Source organism: Halictus rubicundus, chromosome 7 (assembly GCF_050948215.1).
Source record: "Halictus rubicundus isolate RS-2024b chromosome 7, iyHalRubi1_principal, whole genome shotgun sequence".
In the NCBI taxonomy this organism is placed as follows: domain Eukaryota; kingdom Metazoa; phylum Arthropoda; class Insecta; order Hymenoptera; family Halictidae; genus Halictus; species Halictus rubicundus.
In genome coordinates, this window is record NC_135155.1 from 2,441,364 (window position 1) to 2,461,667 (window position 20,304).

General features: G+C 36.4%; 1 protein-coding gene and 1 long non-coding RNA gene across 6 annotated transcripts in view; one reads left to right on the top strand and one right to left on the bottom strand.

Moving 5' to 3' along the window:
* Window positions 1-20,304, bottom strand: part of Rhogap15b (RhoGAP_ARAP and RA_ARAPs domain-containing protein RhoGAP15B) — a 65,322-nt gene that overhangs the window by 11,098 nt on the left and 33,920 nt on the right. For 4 of the 5 annotated variants that reach the window (XM_076791127.1, XM_076791128.1, XM_076791126.1 and 1 more), the window contains exons 3-8: window positions 16,217-17,018; window positions 12,224-12,680; window positions 9,554-9,743; window positions 8,442-8,574; window positions 5,005-5,241; window positions 2,762-2,974 (exon numbers count right to left, since the gene is read on the bottom strand). In XM_076791127.1, coding sequence (XP_076647242.1) covers window positions 2,762-2,974; window positions 5,005-5,241; window positions 8,442-8,574; window positions 9,554-9,743; window positions 12,224-12,680; window positions 16,217-17,018 — 2,032 coding nt within the window. The remainder of the gene's footprint in view (window positions 1-2,761; window positions 2,975-5,004; window positions 5,242-8,441; window positions 8,575-9,553; window positions 9,744-12,223; window positions 12,681-16,216; window positions 17,019-20,304) is intronic. The other variant, XM_076791129.1, reaches the window with a different exon arrangement.
* LOC143355945 (uncharacterized) lies at window positions 5,353-6,462 on the top strand. Its single transcript, XR_013082584.1, has 2 exons — window positions 5,353-5,410; window positions 6,308-6,462. It is a non-coding gene; the product is annotated as an uncharacterized LOC143355945 (long non-coding RNA).

A 20,304-nucleotide genomic window follows, 5' to 3' on the forward strand; every position in this document is an offset into this window, starting at 1 on the left:
TAAAGCAAACTATCATATAGTAAAGCAAACGTAAATGGTAAAGCAAGAGTCGAATGGAGGGAGATAAGATGGGGCAGTTGAAAAGAGAACGAAGAGCATGGCAAATGTGGTTAGAGAAATAAAGTTATGATAAGAGGAATCATACATGAAAAATGTGAAGGGGGAAGCTAGAGGAAAGGAGAGGTAAGGTAAATCATACTGAGAGAACGTTGTCGTGCAATCTGAGGAGCGTATTCATTTCTTTTAAAGCTGATGACCTGATTGCGAAAAGGCAATGGTCGCACAACGATCATTATTCTCATAAGATAGAACATAATCCGTTTCTTCCTTTTAATAATCTCGACACCAAAAAGGGAACAACAGTGAATCGCATTTAAAATAAAAATCATTTTTCATTCCTAAATAAACGGACACATTCTACCGATCTGTTACAAAACAACGTTCTTGGAACGTGAAACTTCGTGTAGAAGCACATTCTTGTCTCTGCAACGTAAGAAGTTCGGCTTTTTATAAAATTGATGACTTGTTTTCGTATCGCAGAGCACAATTCGCGTTTTCCTTTCAACAGAATTGATAAATGAACGCAACATCGTTCAATAAATACGTCTTCGCAATTTTAATTACGGGCCTTTGATTACAGTTGTTCTCCATTTATGTACTCCACTTACATGAACGAGTTTTCAATGAGTTCCAAATACACGAACTCAGAGCTGAGTTATTATTATTGTATAAACTACTGTCGAACAGCGGATCCGGGTATAGAAATAAGATATATTTGATTGGTAATATTATGTTAATAATGGGTTATCATTTCTTTTATAAATTATGCGTACGTTACATCGCTTATAATTTACAGATTTTAGTTTGGACAAGCTGTATTATGCGTACGGGAGACCAGTTTTCTGAACCTTAGCTCCTATTATCGAAACTAATCAGCAACTGCGGATTTTATTCTTTTCAACTCATTAAAACGATTAACAGAAGAAATACATTCTTATTTAATGTCTGCTTCTTACAACTGATTTTTACAATTTTTATTCTGCATAAAGAACTGTAATCTACTAACAAGTATAGGCACTGGGGAGAATTAGTGAGAGTCTATTTGTATAAACCACTTAATTGTATAAACTATTATGTCTTCCAATCTGTCGAATACAGGATGTCCCAAAAGTGTTGTACTTTCTTGAAAGTGGTGATTCCCGGGGTCATTTTCAGTAACTTTTTCCGTTGCGAAAATGTTCTCCGCGGCTTTGTTAAGGAGTTATTAACGAAAACACGGACCAATCAGGGTGCGGCTTCAGCGGTCGGATTCTGGCTCGGCCAATACCAACGCCACGCTCAGCAGGACCTACCGCAGCACAGTGGTCCCAAATCGCCAAAACGTGGTCAAAACCTCACAGCTTATTAAAAAATTATTAGTTCTGCTTGAAAATTGGTATTAGGCCGTTTTTGGGGTCGCTGATCACGAATCTGAACTTGAAATTAGAAAATTCGCTGTCTCGTATTGACCTAAACGAGGGGAAACACTAATTCTCCGGATAGCAAACTCTACCCTTTGTATTGTATAAAGTAGGTATTCTATTCGCATTTCATAGTTCCTAAAGTTGAAGGAATTGAAGTATTGCTGGTCTTTTTTACGTACAATAAGATTCCATAATAAAAAATATAGGTTTCCATTTGAAAAAACAAAGTTGACCTTCAAATGACCTTGAAAACGCCATCCAAATAAAAAACCGATACTGCCTTGGACACGTGTTTTACACTTTTTAAATATTTTTTATACTTTTCGAGATATTCGGCTGGAAAGTTTTCAAATGAACAGCCGATATAAAAACAGCGTTCGTGTTTGAAAAATATAAAAAAATTTCGGATATATGATTCTTTATAAAAAACTGACATTCTATTCAAAATCTGTTTAAATTTTACAGAAAGACTTAGTGCATATCTCTCACAGTTTGACAAGAAATGCAAGGAAAGCACATAAAATACCTACTCTGCGTTACAAAAAACAGTGCTACGACCGCAGAGGCACCTAGGGGCAGCTAATTTTTTTTAGAATTGCAAGATAATACTATGTAGTAGAAGCTCCAACAAGTTTTAGAGCTAGACCTGGTGAGACTTGCAACTTTTACTCTAAATTGTAAAAATGTATGCCTTCACTTTTACTCTTTCTTTGCATACACAGTTATCAGTTAACAATAAACATTTGGCACTACCTACCTCCGCAAACAGCATCCATAATGTACAATTAAAATCGAAACGTTGCAACACAATTTGTATACTGTGCACTTGAAATTCGCAATGTGCTTCACAAGCTTAAAAAGGTATGGTCTAATGAACTCGAAGTTCGGACTGTGACTGTTGGTCAGGTATAAAAAAACGACCTTTTTGCTGTTTACCCCCACTTAGAAACACTCTTAGAGTAACCAATCCCATACTTAAAACTTACCTAGCTGAAAGTTCATATTTTAGGTTTTGGCCACGTTTTCCGGTTTTGGGACCACTGTGCGTCTATTTTTGTCGCGCCCTGATTGGTCCGCGTTTTTCGTTAATAACTCTTTAACGAAGCCGCAGAGAATAATTATGCAAAGGAAAAGGTTACTTCAAATAACCTCAGGAACTAGGGGACGGAAGTGTTTGGGACACCCTTTATACGGAGTTCTAATGTACTGGAGACATACATCGTCTACTTATTCATCCCAAAATAATCGAGTTCGTTGAACCCGTCCGCGGACAGTCAATGACAGTAAGCCCTCCTTACCTATATTGAGACAAAGTCTGTCATGAATGATGGTAGGAAACAATGGATCTGGCAAATCACGGAGAAACCTTCTGAGAACCGTGGCTACGTCGTGCTCCGTATACGAGTCTCTTGTGATTTGCGTCTGCCATGCGTCATGACGGAAAGCCGTCAACAGCCGAACAACGGCGCTGGTGGAGCCGCTACGACGATAAATTCCCTCAGTCATGATACCTTCAAAGTAACATTGACATTATCATAGACAACGTTGTTTAATTATTAAATGGCAACAAACTATTACACAGCGTGAGAAATTCTTTCGCATTTCTTTGCTCGAAAACGAGAGCGTTTTTAGCGGTGAGCGATCAAATGATTAGAACCACTCGCACAAATTGACGGGTTTACAAACAATCAGTTCTTTCTATCTTATTATCAAAAACATCTTTCGTTTATCTTATTCTCCATGTAGTCGATAATGTTGCTAAATATACATTTGTAATTTGTGAACTGCAGTACTTTATTATTAAGTAACATATATTCAGTGTGACTAACCCATTACCTTACAATGACAGGTCAGGCGCGTGAAGAAGATTCTGAACGGAATCGAATACAATAAATATGTAGTTTAAGTGACCCAATTACTGTGGCTATATTAATTATACTTATTTTGAAAGTATAACGAATATTACAAAAGAGATTAAAATTTTTTCATTAAAATCGGTAGAGTCTTTTCTTGATATATGTCCCAAATATCTGGCCGATAAAAGTCACAGAACTATCCCTACTACCGCGGGGTATACCCCGTGATGGGCTAAGAAGCTCGAGAGACCTCGGTTGCCGAGGAGTGTAACATAATACGGGTCGGGTATATCGATGTGAGACCAGGAGACTAATCCAATAACAAAACTTATTTATTTTTCAATATTTTTCTATGGGACTTTCACTAACATATTCGTGGCATTTTTCTAATGAAAATAATACCAAATATGACATAATTCCGATAATATTTACTTGTGTAATGAACGATCAAAGTTACTTCCCATTACAATTATATTAATGGAAAATTAGTGTAAATATGATCCGAATGATATCGTGTTTGTTATCGTTTTAATCCGAAAAATGCCACAAATATATTGATGTAAGCCTCATAAAAAAATAATTAATAATAAAGAAGTCTTGTTATTGGATCAGTAGTGTTTTTATGTTACACTCCTCGGCGATCGAGGCCACTCGAGCTTTGCTGTCCTTTCCTACATTCGGCATTGTATCAAAGAATAGTACAATCTGCCACACTACTTGTCCCGGGCAGTCCCGTGTAGACCAGCGTTTTGGACATGCATCGTGTAGACATGTACATATGTTTACACTACTTCCTACGTTCCTTTCCTACGTTCAGCGTGGATCTAAGAATAGTATCTCCTGGACGATATATGTCTCTGGGTAGACCCGTGTTGTGGACATATATCGAGAAAAAACTATGTCATATATCTCTTTTTTAATGTTCATTATGTTTTAAAAATAAGTATATTTGATATATAGGCACAGTAATTGGTATCCCCACAGTAGTTATCAATTTCCTTTAAACAGAAATAGAATTCTATTTTTCAGCCTTCGCAAAAAACATAGGTATACAATAAATATAAACTTTCTTTCTTCTTCTATGAAATTCTGGACGATGAAGAATTTCTAATCACTATAACTACAAAATAAATAATAGTACAAGGCTTCTGACTTCAATAATTTCGTCACCCATTGTATAGTCGGGTTCCAGAGAATCCCGAAATTTTCGAGAACCCGCCCCGACCCGATATTTTCGGAGTTCTCGCACAGCTCTAACGTTCAAAAATACATGGCTCACTTTAAACACCAAGAAATCTAATAAATTTTTCGATTGAACCCGTAACTAAAAAATCAAGATTTAATATACTCATTGCTAAATTAACTTCCTTGTACTTCATACATAAAAACAACATTTTGGTTTACTCTAGAAATCTAGCCAAAAATTGTGTCACATTTAAATTGTGTTACATTTAAGCGCGAATCTTGAGAAAGATTAAAGATATCAAAAAACAATTTTTATAGTTACTATAAAATATGTGCAGTATAAAAGAGCACATTATCAAAACTAAATTTCTCAAATGGCATCCCATGTTTTTGTACTGATAACATTGTAGTGAGTATTGAGACTTTAACGACCTGTTACATGGTATCATTCTGTGCAGTGAAACCATAAATTAACGGGACTGACGTCATGTTTTATTTACCATGGGCATATATGAAATTGATGCATTTGTCAAGTATCACAGGGACGTCGTCTTGCGTCAGTTGTTGTTGTTCTAGGCTAGGACCACACGTGATAGCAGCTTGATAGAGTGCATGTCTCCATGCAGATCCTTCGTGGGTACCTGGTGCAGCCATGTGCAACGCACCACTGCCGCCTGCATCTACGACCACCACGGGAACGGACCCCGATGAATTCGGACCTTCTTGTTCCCGTAAAACTGGAACATATCCAGGGTTCATAACTGTTACAATCAAAATAAAAAACCGCCATAGTATTGTATGATTATAATTATGATTATATGTATATAAGTATATGTATATATACATGTATACAGGGTGGGGCAATAACTATGTCCAGTTTGAATATTGTCGTTATTTGTAAAAAATGTTATATAGAAAACTTACACGGTATACAGGGGGACATATTGTGACACAAACATTTTCTGCGTGGGTGGAGGCATAGAGGAGATTTCAAGGTCAACTCTATTTTTTTAAATGGAATGTTATGTTCTTTTTTTATCACGATGTGATAGCCAGTGTTGAGACGAATTCAGCGAGTTATCATTGAAGGTCATGCAAGGTCAAATATGGTAGTAAAATAAACTTTATTACCTTACAGGAGATGCTCGAATTGGTGACCGTTTGCGTCAATGCAAAGTTGCAATCTTCGTATCCCTGCATCACGTGCATGTCGTATCGTTTCTAAACTTATTCTGGCACATGCTGCAATTATCCGTTGTTTCATATTTTCTGGTGTAGCGGGTACTTCTTGATAAACAACATTTTTCAATGCTTCCCAGAGAAAAAAATCTAATGGTGTTAAATCCGGAGAGCGAGCTGGCCAAGAAACTAATCCTCCACGTCCTATCCATTTATTTAGGTAAAGTTCGTTCAGTGCATCTCTTACTCTCCGAGCATAATGTGCTGGACATCCGTCGTGCTGTAACCACATCATTTGGTGAACGTTTAGTGGTACATTTTCTAATAAAGTCCCCAATCTACTTCGTATAAAGTGTTCATATCTTTCGCCAGTAAGATTTCCATCGATAAAATGCGGTCCGATTATTTGATCACCAACGATTCCACACCATACGTTAATTGACCATTGTCGTTGGTGCTCAACTTGTCGTAACCAGTAGATTTTTTTCTCTGGGGAGCATTGAAAAATGCTGTTTATCAAGAAGTACCCACGATACCAGAAAATATGAAACAACGGATAATTGCAGCATGTGCTAGAATAAGTTCAGAAACGATAAGACATGCACGTGATGCAGGGATACGAAGATTGCAACTTTGCATTGACGCAAACGGTCACCAATTCGAGCATCTCCTGTAAGGTAATAAAGTTTATTTTACTACCATATTTGACCTTGCATGACCTTCAATGATAACTCGCTGAATTCGTCTCAACACTGGCTATCACATCGTGATAACAAAAATATAGCATTCCAACAAACATAGCATAGAAATCTCTACTATGCCTCCACCCACGCAGAAAATGTTTGTGTCACAATATGTCCCCCTCTATACCGTGTTAGTTTTCTATATAACATTTTTCATATTATTACAAATAACGGCAATATTCGAACTGGACATAGTTATTGCCCCACCCTGTATATATGTATATAAGTTTATAATTTCTTCGTAATTTTAACCCTCCGTATGCTATGCCGGAGTCATTCATGACCCTTAGCGGTGGAGATAAACTCGAGCGACCGTCTATATGTACAATTTTATTCCGATATAAGATGACGCTTTATTTATTTTGAAATAAGACAAGCACTATCCCCTCTTTTTTACTTCATCCGAAATACGACGAAAGCCGGTCCCAAGCCATCGCCTTATATCGAAAGAAAACTGCTAGTGAAATATCGGCGTGGGTCAAAAATGACTCTGGCATAGGCCTAGCACTCTCAGGAGTCTGAGGGTTAATTCAGTTAAAAAAAAAACAGATACGATATAATTATTCCTGTTATATTATAAGTTGACTACGAATACAGGGTGTCCCAAAAATGGTGTACTTCCTTGAAAGGGATAATTCCTGAGATCATTTGAAATAACTTTTTCCTTTGCGAAAATTTCTTACATGACTTTGTTTACGAGTAATTAATGAAAAACACGGACCAATCAGAGCGCGTCTACAGTTGACGGATTCCGACTCGGCGATATGTGTTTTTCGCTAGTAACTCCTTAACAAAGCCGCGGAGAACATTTTCGCAAAGGAAAAAGTTACTTTAAATTGCGTCAGGAATCACCCCTTCCAAGGAAATACAACGTTTTTGGGGCACCCTGTATACCTGAATAGTTTCGAAATAAAATATTTTGTCTTTCAAGTGATTAATTTAAAAAGTATGTTAATTTATAAACTTTTTTAGTTAGCATTTGTAGAGTTAATATATCTAGCTATTTTTAAGTTTCGCTATTCTTGCAAATTGTTTTCCATTTGCATACACCTTGTGGATTGCTATTTCTCAAAGGTTTTCTATAGGGTTTAGAAACAAATACTTTTTCGTATTTGTCTTGCTGTTACGTTTCAATGTGCTGCAGTGCGTAAAATTAACGCAGTTTGCCTTTGATTCAGCTTCTTATTTCGGCCTTTCGGATGGCGTTTGCCATATAAATCACCTGATCTAGACTCCTGATTATTGATTACAAGATTGAACCTCCTTATTTTTAAGGCAATTTCGTCCTACGTCTTTACAAGGCATTATCTTAATTTGCTCCTCCTTATTTAATAGTTTACCTTGGGGCATCTTGAAGAAAATTTAGATAGCTTAAAAGTATATATTATTTTATATAACTGAAGATAAAATATTTACACGTTATACGATGCTTACAAAAAACTCTATAAAAACTACCGAAACTATGGAAATTTCGCTGATTGTACCCAAGTGGATTGCAGCTCTTCATGCAAGTTTCTATTGTCATAGAATGTTTTAGAAATATTAGGGCGACGGAAAAATTTATTTCACCGGAAAAAACTTCTTTGTATTATAGTGCAAAAGTAATGAAAGAATTGTTTTGTGTTTTACAAATCATTTTTCCAATTAATCTTATGGCTTATCAAGTGATAGAAAAATGAATATAGGGTAGATAGTTTAAATTATCAATATAATAGAGAGGTCATTGTTGTATGTTAAGGTAAACTTTACCTTGTACACTATTTCACTTTATAAATGCCAAAAATACACAAATATCTACAGTTTGATAATTTTATTTGGAATAAGTTGTTAACTTATAGTTTGAAGTGGCAGCGATTATTTAAATTATGAATAGCTTTTGTTCTGTAGAAGGTGAAGAAATGCAAAATAAGTGGATATTTTCTAAAAATCGTGTAATTATATGATTATTCAAGTTGCTCTAATTAGAAACAGTTGTTTATTTATAAAACAGACACGTATTTATTTATGAAACTCACCAATGCACCGCGCTTTTCGAAGATCGAGCGTTCCGAAGGTGACAGCCATGAAAGGATCGAGAGATTTTGTATAGATCAGAGTTCTTTGATGCAAAAGAACCCATGCCGTAAACCATAAACCTGTTACGCCTTCCTAGAACATTTATCAAAAAACCGTTTTTGTACCTAACATATTAGTTAAAATTGATTATTAATAACATAAACTAACTACTTCATTCTTCAGTATCAGTGTACTGTATATTCTACCATATTTAATTTTTTGCTGTTTGCGCTACAATACATGAAAGAAGTTACCTGCGGGTTGATACAATCCGAATGGCTTGATTTAAAACAAAATAATCTAGTTTAATTGCAAATAATTTCTTTAATGTTCCAATTATTATACGCATAATCAAGTACGTGATGAGTAGATAATGTATTTTTATACGTTGGTGACTTATGAACGTTCTTAGACGTTCGTAAAATATCATATTAAATATGAATATGTATCGCATTATTATATCATATAAAAATGAGAATTCGCATAAAGAGTATAAACACCCACTATCTACTGATTACTAGACTGCAGATTTTATGCATTTATGACAAAAATGAGTAGACCAAACACGAAATAGTAAAAACGTCAGAAAAATTCATTATAATATTAATATCAATTTCATACAAACATTAAGAAAATAAATAAGTTTTTGTGTAACTCCCACATCTGGCAATCAATGCAAACAGCTTTTATTTTCCATAAAAATACACAGTTTACTTATTAAACTGCTCATCCTTATGCAATATAAAAATTTTCTGTATCATTTAGAAGAAACAGAAGTAACATAAAAATTGATTTTTTTCCTCTTAAGAATGTTATAAACAATACTATTTTGAACGTAAAGATAATGTTTAATTTTTCTCATGTAGAAACATGTTACAAGAATAAACACTCTTTTGCATTAGACCTACTCGTTTTTATTACAAATGCATAAAATCCACGCTCTAGCGATGACTCATAGTCGGTAAGGAACATGAGCAAGGTTCAATAACTTGAACTTCGACTTTCAAATAAGTGAGGAAATGAATTTTTTCCGACTGACCAACAGTTATTACCGGTAGTGTCTCGTTTTTACCTTTAAGTAAACCCATCCTACCCTCGTCAGATCGGACGTGTATTTTGTGGGAAAGACTAGAGTGAACGCCTCCAAAATTCGCTGAGCCCAAATTCTTCTCGCGGCGATACCTTTTGCGTAAAACACGTGGACGCTCGGCCTTCCTTCCACGCTAATCGCTATGCAGTGTACAGTCTCGCCATCGATTTCTCTAAACATTTCAAGTCATTTTCCTTTATCCTTTTCCATATTCGGTGAAACTGCTGAACAGTTAGCGTAACGGACCCAATTACTGTCGGGGCGCCAATTACTATGTCTATATTAATTATACTTATTTTTAAAGCATAATGAATATTAAAAAGAGACATAATATATATATACAGGGTGAGTCCGAAGAAACAGAACACCTAAATATCTCCGTTACTCTTCGTTGTACAAAAAAACACCTTAGGACAAAGTTACACTGTTTGAAGGGCCACATGTAACGGTGTGAGGGAAAAAATTTCAAGGTCATTTTTTAATGAGATTTCAAAGTCATGTATGTTTTTTTAAATGGAATGATACATCTTCGCTAACGTAATTTTGTAGCTGACAAAATAACGAATTCATCCATGTAACACAATATGACCTACAAATGACCTTCAACCCAGAAATATGGAATAAATAAAATTGAACGTGCAAAATTCATTTGCTTTATTTCTGTTACGCAAAATGTTAAAAAATATTCCCTTGAGCTGCTATACATTCAAATGTATTGCAATACACAACATAATAACAGATTCGGTGTTGACAGGAAGACATTTTGTCTAAGGGAAAAAATGTTCAAGGTCATTTTTTAATCAGATTTCAAGGTTATCGATGTTTTTTTAAATGGAATGATATATCTTCGTTAACGTAATGTTGTAGCTGACAAAATAACGAATTCATTCATGTAACACAATATGACCTACAAATGACCTTCAACCCAGAAATATGGAATAAATAAAATTGAACGTGCAAGATTCATTTGCTTTATTTCTGTTACGCAAAATGTTAAAAAATATTCCCTTGAGCTGCTATACATTCAAATGTATTGCAATACACAACATAATAACAGATTCGGTGTTGACAGGAAGACATTTACGATATACCTTCACCTATACGTTCGTACAGAATCGTGTTTATGAACTACTAATTACTTTGAAGACCTTCTTGCTATCAGATTTCCACTGTTTCTAAGATTTCTAGTCTATCAGTTTATCGACGAACGCTCACAATGCGTTACTCGAAGGAAGATAAGATTGATATGATTTTCATTTATGGAGAAAGTCGACAGTGTTTAAGAGATTGAGAGAAGCAGTGCGGTTGTACAAGGACCGATTTCCTAATCGTAATTGTCCATCAGTTTCCGTTTACTCCAATTTGATAAATAAATTCCGTGAAACTGGTAGTGTTGAAAATAAAATATGTACGAAGGTGAGGACTTCACGGCTAAATGAATGTATAGCAGCTCAAGGGAATATTTTAGAACATTTTGCGTAACAGGAATAGAGTAAATGAATCTTACACGTTGAATTTTATTTGTTCCATTTTTCTGGGTTGAAGGTCATTTGTAGGTCATATTGTGTTACATGGATGAATTCGTTATTTTGTCAGCTACAACATTACGTTAACGAAGATATATCATTCCATTTAAAAAAACATCGATAACCTTGAAATCTCATTAAAAAATGACCTTGAACATTTTTTCCCTTACACCGTTACATATGGCCCTTCAAACAGTGTAACTTTGTCCTAAGATGTTTTTTTGTACAATGAAGAGTAACGGAGATATTTAGGTGTTCTGTTTCTTTGGACTCACCCTGTATAGTCTTTTCTCGATATATGTCCACAATACGGGTCTATCTAGAGTCATATATCGTCCAGGAGATACTATTCTTTGACCCACGCTGGACACAGAAAAGGACAGCCAGCTCTAGAGGCCGCGGTGTCCATGAGTGTAAAGAAACATGTCTACACGATGCATGTCCAAAACATTGGTCTACACGGGTCTGCCCGGGACAAGTAGTCTGGCAGATTGTACTATTCTTTGATACACTGCCGAATGAAGAAAACGCGGTGGGTTATAGTGGTGTGAGACTAGGAGACCACTACTAATCCAATAACAAGGCTTCGTTATTTTTCATTATTTCTTTATGGGACGTTCACCAACATATTCGTTGTATTATTCTAATGAAAATGATACCAAATATGATATAATTCCGATGACATCTACTTGTGTAAGGAACGATGAAAGCTACGTCCCATTACAATTATATTAACGGAAAATTAGTGTAAATGTGATCCGAACGATATCCTATTTGGTATCATTTTAATCTGTGCTACAAATATATCGATGAGAATCTCATAAAAAAATAATTAATAATGAAAAAGTTTAAATTTTGTTAAAGGCCTTAGCTCATGCCAGTCTTTCATCTTTCTGAACTAATATGCAAAGGAAAAAGCTGTTCAAAATATCGATTTCTACAACATATCGAAAAATCATCGAAATCAGACGTCAGATAGTCGTTATACAGTTTCACCCGAGACATTGCTGTGCTCTATTTCGAACGTCACACCCTGTATGTCTCTAGATTCCTCAACATTGCGGAGCTAACTGTATCTACGGTGTCTCAGGGCGTGTTCTTCTACGGCGGGAAAAAGCGTACTCACTTTACATCCTGCAGAAGATGAATGCTGTACACTGTGTCGAGGTGAATAACCTCCTTCAAAGTGGACATGGCTTTGTCCGCGTAAAAGGAGAGTTTCTGTTCAGACAGCACCGCCACCCTCTGCACGAGGTCCTTCGCTCTCTCGATCCCTATACCAGTCCTGTAAACAATTCCTCTATGCGTTGCAGGATTCTGCGGAGCGTTCAACTTCGGCCTCTCAAGTTTCATCGATTTCGTGCTGGACTCCCTAGCTTGGTCTCGGTTCCTCGACAGCAATTTGCTGCTGCTCTTAACGAAGTTCATCATGTTCGGTCCGATACCATGGGACGACGAGTCGTGCCTCAGTTTCTTCAGCTTCTGTATCATACCGACGCGACGATGCTCCTCCGTGTTTTTACCGCTCGCAGGACTCGTTGAACCTTCCTCGGGACTTTTCGGGCTGACCGCCATCTTCGTGGCTGGAATTTGCGAAAGTGTCTCGGTGATCAATCATGGATAATTCGGAATCCTTTGTCAAGTAAGAGAGACGGGAGAAAGTTTACACAGAGGCAAGTTGATACAATGCTACTTTCTTTCGGTGTGGCGAGTTGTTTTCGACCTCGAGTTCTTCGCCGCCCCCCTCATGCTAGCTCAGGGAGGTTACCATGGTGGAGTTAGTGGGTATACCTTCGGGCGAGCCCCACACACCCCCGCCTCACGTAATTAACGATTACCACCACGTTAAAAAAAAAAGGTTGATACAATGTAATTATTTGGCCACTGTGTATATGTACACAACACAATTTCGGCTAGACAATTGAGATTCGTTAGTTAACTGTTTTAGTTACGCTTGTATATGGACACGTGAATAGTTGTTATTCAATCTTTTTCGTTTTTGTCGCAGCAAAGTAAATATTCGTGTTGACCTTTCCATCTGGAGATATTTTACAAAACGTTATATTACAAATAGACTGCGGACAATAGTTGATCGAAATCATGAATATGATAGATGAAGGAATTGTTTAGGCCTTTATTGAAAATGGAAGATAATATTACATAAAGGGTGTCCCAGTATTGATGATACATTCGTGGAAAGGGCGATTCTACATAAAAAAAAAAGTAAGTCGAAAATGAAGAATACAATTTTTTTATACGAGGCTATGTTTTCGAGAAAATCGAGCTTGAAAATTCGTCGAACACACTTGCTATTCAATAGGAATTGTCTGTCGCGTCCGTTGAAACTCGATTTTCTCGTAAACGAAGCCTCAAATGAAAAACATTTATTTGTATATTTTATTTTTTTTTTCTAATGTAGAGTCACTCCCTCCACGAGGTACCATCAATACTGGGTCATCTTGTATATCAGGTCAATCGTAAATAGATCATCATTTTGGGAAGAAATTGTGACGGTGTATTTGTCATTTTAAGGACTCAATATTAAACTATCAACCCTTAAGTGAAATAAAATGTTTAGGCGTCATTTGCGAGAAAAAGGGGTTAAATAGTTGACAATGGTATTATAGATTATCATGGAACATACGTTTTTAATGTATTTGCTATTGTTCTGCGCTTGGAATTCGTTATTACTAATACATATACCAAGAACAATTGGATTTGATCTTTATTCAGCACTGGTATGTGCTTAATACAAATACATGCACGCGCATACACTGGTATGTACATGAAGCAAGAACAATTGACTTTGATCTGTATTCAGCACTGGTAGTTGATAACGTAATAAATATTATTGGACTGTGATATGAACTGCAGTAGTTCTATAAGTTTGAATGTCTATCGCGATTTATAGTGTGTTTAGTGATCATATTTGTTTTGTTTGCGACGGCCTTGCACTACTTGCCAATATACATAGTATTCCATGCAAACCTGCAAAATATGGTGTGAAAAGGATTATGTGCGATTTAGAACATTCGTTTGCATACAATATGCAAATATACAGGGTGTCCCAAAAATGTTGTGCCTCCTTGAAAGGGGAGCGAGAAAACCACGGACCAATCACAAGCCGGTTACAGCGGACGGATTCCGGCTGGACCAATACCAACATCGCGCTCGTATCGAAAAAAAGGCTCTGGACAGACGTAGCAAAGACATGTACAAACACGGTGGTATGCATTTTTAATTGATTACTTACTTATTTAAGACGTAAAATGTCTAGAAAAAAGGCACAGCGTAACATAGCGTGACAGTCAAGGCCAAATGCCTGCCGGCCCCTTAATAACCCCTTAATAACCCCTAAACTAATCCGCGGAGAACGTTTTCGCAAAGGAAAAAGTTACTTCAAATGACTCCAGTAATCTCCCATTTCAATGGAATACAACATTTTTAAGACAGCCTGCATACTCGCAAATTATTGGGATAACGACTAGAAAAATTAAGGATTTCGTGTTGTACACGATCTTATAAGGCAACTCGGAGAATACATATGTATAATAAAACGTGTGTCAATTTCTTTACATCTTATGATTTCAGGCAATGTCTGTCGAAATAGAATATCGCTATGATGGGTACTATAAGAACAAGTAAACCGGAATTACCTAAGGAAACGTTCACCAACAAACACAATGTACTATCATCGAGTTTTTCTTCGCAAAAGAGAATAACAATTTCATATGTTCCAGAAAGATTTCATATGAACACCATAAAAAAAACTATGTAGTGATAACCTACACATGAAAACCAGGTATATATCAAGAAAATTTAAATATTTTATATTTTATAAGTTTTAAATTTACTATTTTTGCCTCCTACTTACTTTCTCTATCTTCCTTAACAATTTTAGGAATTTTGCAAATCCATTTGTACTTCCTTGTGTACTTCCATATTAATTATTATACCTTTCATATTTGCTTAAAAACATTGTATTGTAAGGCACCTTTTCCTCTTAGTGAGCCCGTCCCTATTAATGTACTTTCATATTGAAATAAGCAGTAAAATATAACTTGAAAAAATAAATACCGAAAGTATTTTTTTTTAATTAAATTATACGATTAATGTACATGTTACAATGGGAAATATTGCATTTATTAACTCTTGAGGTATATTAAACATTTTTTTCAAAAATGCACATTTCACTTTTGATAATTTTCCCTAAATACTCCGTCAAGAAAGTTAGGGAACGTCTATTTAACAGAACTAAATGAATGGAGAATTGACAAAATTAACACTATGTAAGTTATACGTTATGTCATAAAATTGTTCAATTTTTTTAAGAAACAGTGAAATAAGCGGTTTTTTAGCGTGTTTTGCATTTTTTAAAGTAAGTCCTGTAATACCGTGAGATTTTAAGGCTTGTCCGTTTTAGTGTGCCCTACTATTATTCGCCTGTTTCTGTCAAACCTAATCCCATTTTCATTTTCAAGCAGTTCATACCAAGCAGTATATTTCACACTTGCATACTTCTACTTTTACAACAAAAAAATTTGTAAAAACACTTACTTTAAAGAGAACAACAATGTTTAAATGAACAGTGTTTAGACTGGCACAGTAATTGGAGACACGCCGATATGGACAAGTACATTAACTGGGGGCACACTAACATGTTAAAAACGTCTGTGAACGCACAATAATTGGGACAAAAATCTTTCTTTCCATTTTAATTACATTATCGTGAAATATTAACATTTACAACTTGAAAACAAATATTCCAATAAAAAGAAAGAGTTTGAGAATCAATATTAATTTCGAACAGATGAAATTAAAATCAAATACTTCATTAATTTACAAGTTAGCTAATAGATCAGTAAGTGGGACAAGTTCCCTAGTGGAGTTTCCAAAGACATGCACGTATTTTTTTAGTCGGGTCTATATGACCCGAACACCATCTGTGTAAGTTTTTATGAACACCGTAGGGCGGTTAAGGATTAAAAAATTATTGTAATCGCGAATGGCTTCGTTTTCGTGAACATAAAATGAACCCCAAATGACGAACTCGATGCCTGCCGTATGTTAGAAAAGTAAAACGAAATAAGATTGAGTTCAAGTCTCATAGCAGATTTACCTGTTACGTTATCATCGGTAGCTGCCACAGTGTCAGCAGCAGCCGCCGGGGAATCGGTGGACCGATCTCTCGGTGGTTTCCTCGGAGGAACGGCGGGTTGTTTCTTGGTGACTAAGTGCGCCAGTTTCGGCAACAGCGCTGGATTTTTGCCGATAGCACCCTTATCAGGCACCGAGATAGCGTCAATGACTTCGTCGTACTCGTTCTTCGGCAGAGAGTCGAACCTTTTCGGCGGCACCGGCGGCACTGCCGAGATCTGCGGATGCAGTACATCCTCGTCGTCCATATCATTCTGGTCCTCTTCGTTATCGACGGCCTCTTGGAAATCAAGGATGCTTCCGGAACTGCTAGGCGAGTCGCTGGTGGCCAGCAGAGTTTCCAGTAGCATCATATCATTGTTCTCGAAGTTGCTGTAAATGTTTTCGGTGTCGGATGATTTCGCGAATGGATCAAATTCGAACAACAACGATCGACTATTCTGTTGTCTGTTCTCGGTACTGGACGCTTCCTGTTTCTCCTCCAAGGCTGTCCTGTGCGTGGCTAAATTCTCGTACAAAGAGTTCTGAATGGACGCCTGGCTCTCGTTGGATGCCGAGGATGTCCTATCCAACAGGGGCACGTCCTTGTCCAACGTGTCTTCCTCTGCACTGGATATTCGGTCCAACTCGTCGATACCATCCGATTTGGTCGCTGACGCGGTGTCGTAAAACGTCCAAGAATCGGACCTTCTCGTGTCAATCTTTTCACGAGGTAGGGATCCGCTCACATCCGAGAGGTTCAAGCTCTGGTCCGAGTCGCTGGCCTGGCACGAAAACGCAGGGAGTAATGGATTAAGATCAAATACAGTGTTTACACGACATACAGTGACTCACGAAAGTATTCGAACACTTACCATGAAATGCTTTATTTATTATAATAATTATATTATACAATACTTACATTATATTATATTATACAATATTATTAACATTGTAAATAGGTATGACTCTCTAGATTATACAGGTCAAGTTTCAAGTGAATCGAAATATGTATACAATAGTTATGAATTATTTCTTACAAACATAAACTTTGCTGATGCCACAAAAGTATTTGAACAGGTAACTTTTAAAGCTTTAATATTTAGTAGGTCCACCTTTGGCACGAATAACATGTCGTAAGCGAGTATGCATACTGTTTACTAACATTTCTGTAACATTCGGAGATATAGAATTCAACACTTCGAGTATTTTTTCTTTTAAACTTGCTGTGGATGATATATTACATTTTTTTAATCCTTTTCCTATTATTGCCCATAGATGTTCAATCGGGTTAATATCGGGGCTTTGTGGTGGTGTGATCAACATGTGGGGGGTATTGTATATGATCCATTCCTTAACTATTCCTGTGGTGTGTTTAGGATCATTATCCTGCTGAAAGTGAAAGTGTTCGTACATATCCAATTTTCTTGCACTTTCTTTTAAATTTTCTTGTAAAACGTTCAGATATTTGTATTTATCCATTATTCCTTCTATGAAGACCAAATTTCCGGTACCGCCTGCTGACTTGCACCCCCAGATCATAATTGAACCACCCCCATGTTTTACCGTAGCACGCGAGTTTGTCACTTCCATTTCAGTATTTGCTTGTCTTTAAACAAATCTGCGTCCATCCGATCCAAAAACGTTAAATTTCGATTCATCTGAAAAGATTACTTTATTCCAGAATGCATTATTTTTACTAATAAATTCTTTGGCGAATTTTAATCTCTTTTTCTTATTAATATCACTAATGTACGGTTTCTTTCTAGGAACCCTGGCATGATAATCATTTTGACGTAGCACTCTTCTACATAATTCTGGATTTACATCTTCCTTGAAGTAATCTCTAACTATCGTTGCAAATTGTGTAGCAGAAATCTTTGGATTTTTTTTATTTCACCGATCAAAGCTCTTTCTTCTCTTTCCGCTAAGTTTTTTACAATTCCTTCAGATTTCGATCGTTTAACACTAAACCTACTACGGCCGGTCAAATTGACCTTTTCAAGCTTCTGCAATTTCGTACATACAACATGATCACATCGCTATTTATCTTTACGATTTTTCTTCAAGTATGTATTCATTGTATTTTTCAGTATTTATTTCTCGTTTTATATTTCATAATATTTCACCATGAATGCTAGACTATGACTGACGCACGTAGAACAACTACCAACAGTGAATGTTTACATTCAGTGTCTGAAAAACTTTGTTCTCATTCATTCTTAGAGCTCATTTCTGTGTGTTCAAATACTTTTGTGGCATCAGAAAAGTTTATGTTTGTGAGAAATAATTCATAACTATTGTATACATATTTCGATTCACTTGAAACTTGACCTGTATAATCTAGCGAGTCATACCTATTTACAGTGTTAATAATATTTCTGTAAGTATTGTATAATATACTTATTATGATAAATAAAGTATTTCATGGTAAGTGTTCAAATACTTTCGTGAGTCACTGTATGTCAACAGCACGGATCTACCTAGGGATATACACTACCGCTTAAAAGTATCCAGACACTCCGCGATGGATAAGTCGATGAATTTCCTATTTAACTTTAGTGTAGTATTGGTAAGTTCCACATAGGCAAATTTTTAATTTAAAATGTTAAATATTTCATAAGAAACTAATAAAAATCGATTTTAGTCACTATTTTAGGCACTGAAATAACTTTTCCGGATACTTTTGAGCGGTAGTGTATATCGGCTAGAAGATACTATTCTTTGATACACTGCCGCATGTAGAAAAGGACAGCGAAGCTTCATGGCCTCTCACGGGGTATACCCCGCGGCAGTGGGGATAGTTCTGGGACTTTTATTGGCTAGATATTTGGGACACATATCGAGTAAAGACTGTAGCTGCCATTTCAAGTGAAGTCCTTTGTCTAAAGAGTAATGAAACCCATTGCCTCCCTTAAGCTGTTCGCACCTGTCATAGGTCATTCTACTCGTTCTGATGTGCCGAGTAACTGGGCAAATTTTATTTGAAACGAAAATAAGAAACAACTTATCTAGCACCGTTATTTTCGATACTGTTATTTGAAAATAAAAATAAAATTAATTTATTCGAAATTATAACAATTTCAAGTAGGTATATTATTTCGATATTTCTTTATTTCAAGTTTGTCTAAAGAAATAATCCTCAAAGTAATATGCAACAAAGGGTGTTAGTATAAACGAGACTCGAACCTGATATAATTTTGAAAAACAGTATCACAATTATCTGAAACGTGCGAGTAAGAAAGTTTTCTGCAAATATCTCGATAACTTGTAATTTCCACGAAGAACGAAAGTCATTATACGTATTCAGCACGTTGGTATGAGTAAAATTGCGTATACAGTGAATTGTCGTTGACGAGTCAGTTGCGCCGTTCTGGTGACTGACTCAAGCTTCGTACAGACCTGAACATTTCGACGAACATTACGCCGAACACCGAACGGAACGCAAAATCGTCATTAATTTCGGCGAACTGAACGGCGAATGGATCGGAGAATCGACATTAACCCTTTCGTTACTGTTGAGACGCAACGTAATGCGAGACACACGAAAGTCTCTCTAGAATTTGACACCAAGTTCCGACCACTCGACTAGAAGCAATAAATTAGTCTACCTAAGAGTAAGAAGGTTTTTGAGCCCGAAGCGACGGAACTCGTCCGAGTTTTTCTGCGACATTCGGGCGCCATAACACTAACAATTTAAGACAGCGTCTGGACCATTTCTACATTTCACCCCGAATTTTCTCCCACTATTCTTTACCACCTCCACCACAAATTTCACATCCTTTAGAACCATCTTTGCGTGCGAGTCTTTAGTCTTCAGCCAGCCCTCACATAAGCTACATCATTGTACAGTCGTTATAATTAAACTACAAGTTATTGTTACTAATAAGTTGTCCAGTCGTTCTACCGCTCAAAACACCTCACACTTTAAATAACTACTTAGCACGGTTTTAAGTAACCAAGCAGGAGTGATAGATGTGAGGAAAAACTTTTCCATCTACACACGTACAGTTATCATCGACGAGATATCTCGCTACCACTATGTCGCGTATGCGAAGCTATGGAGAAGAT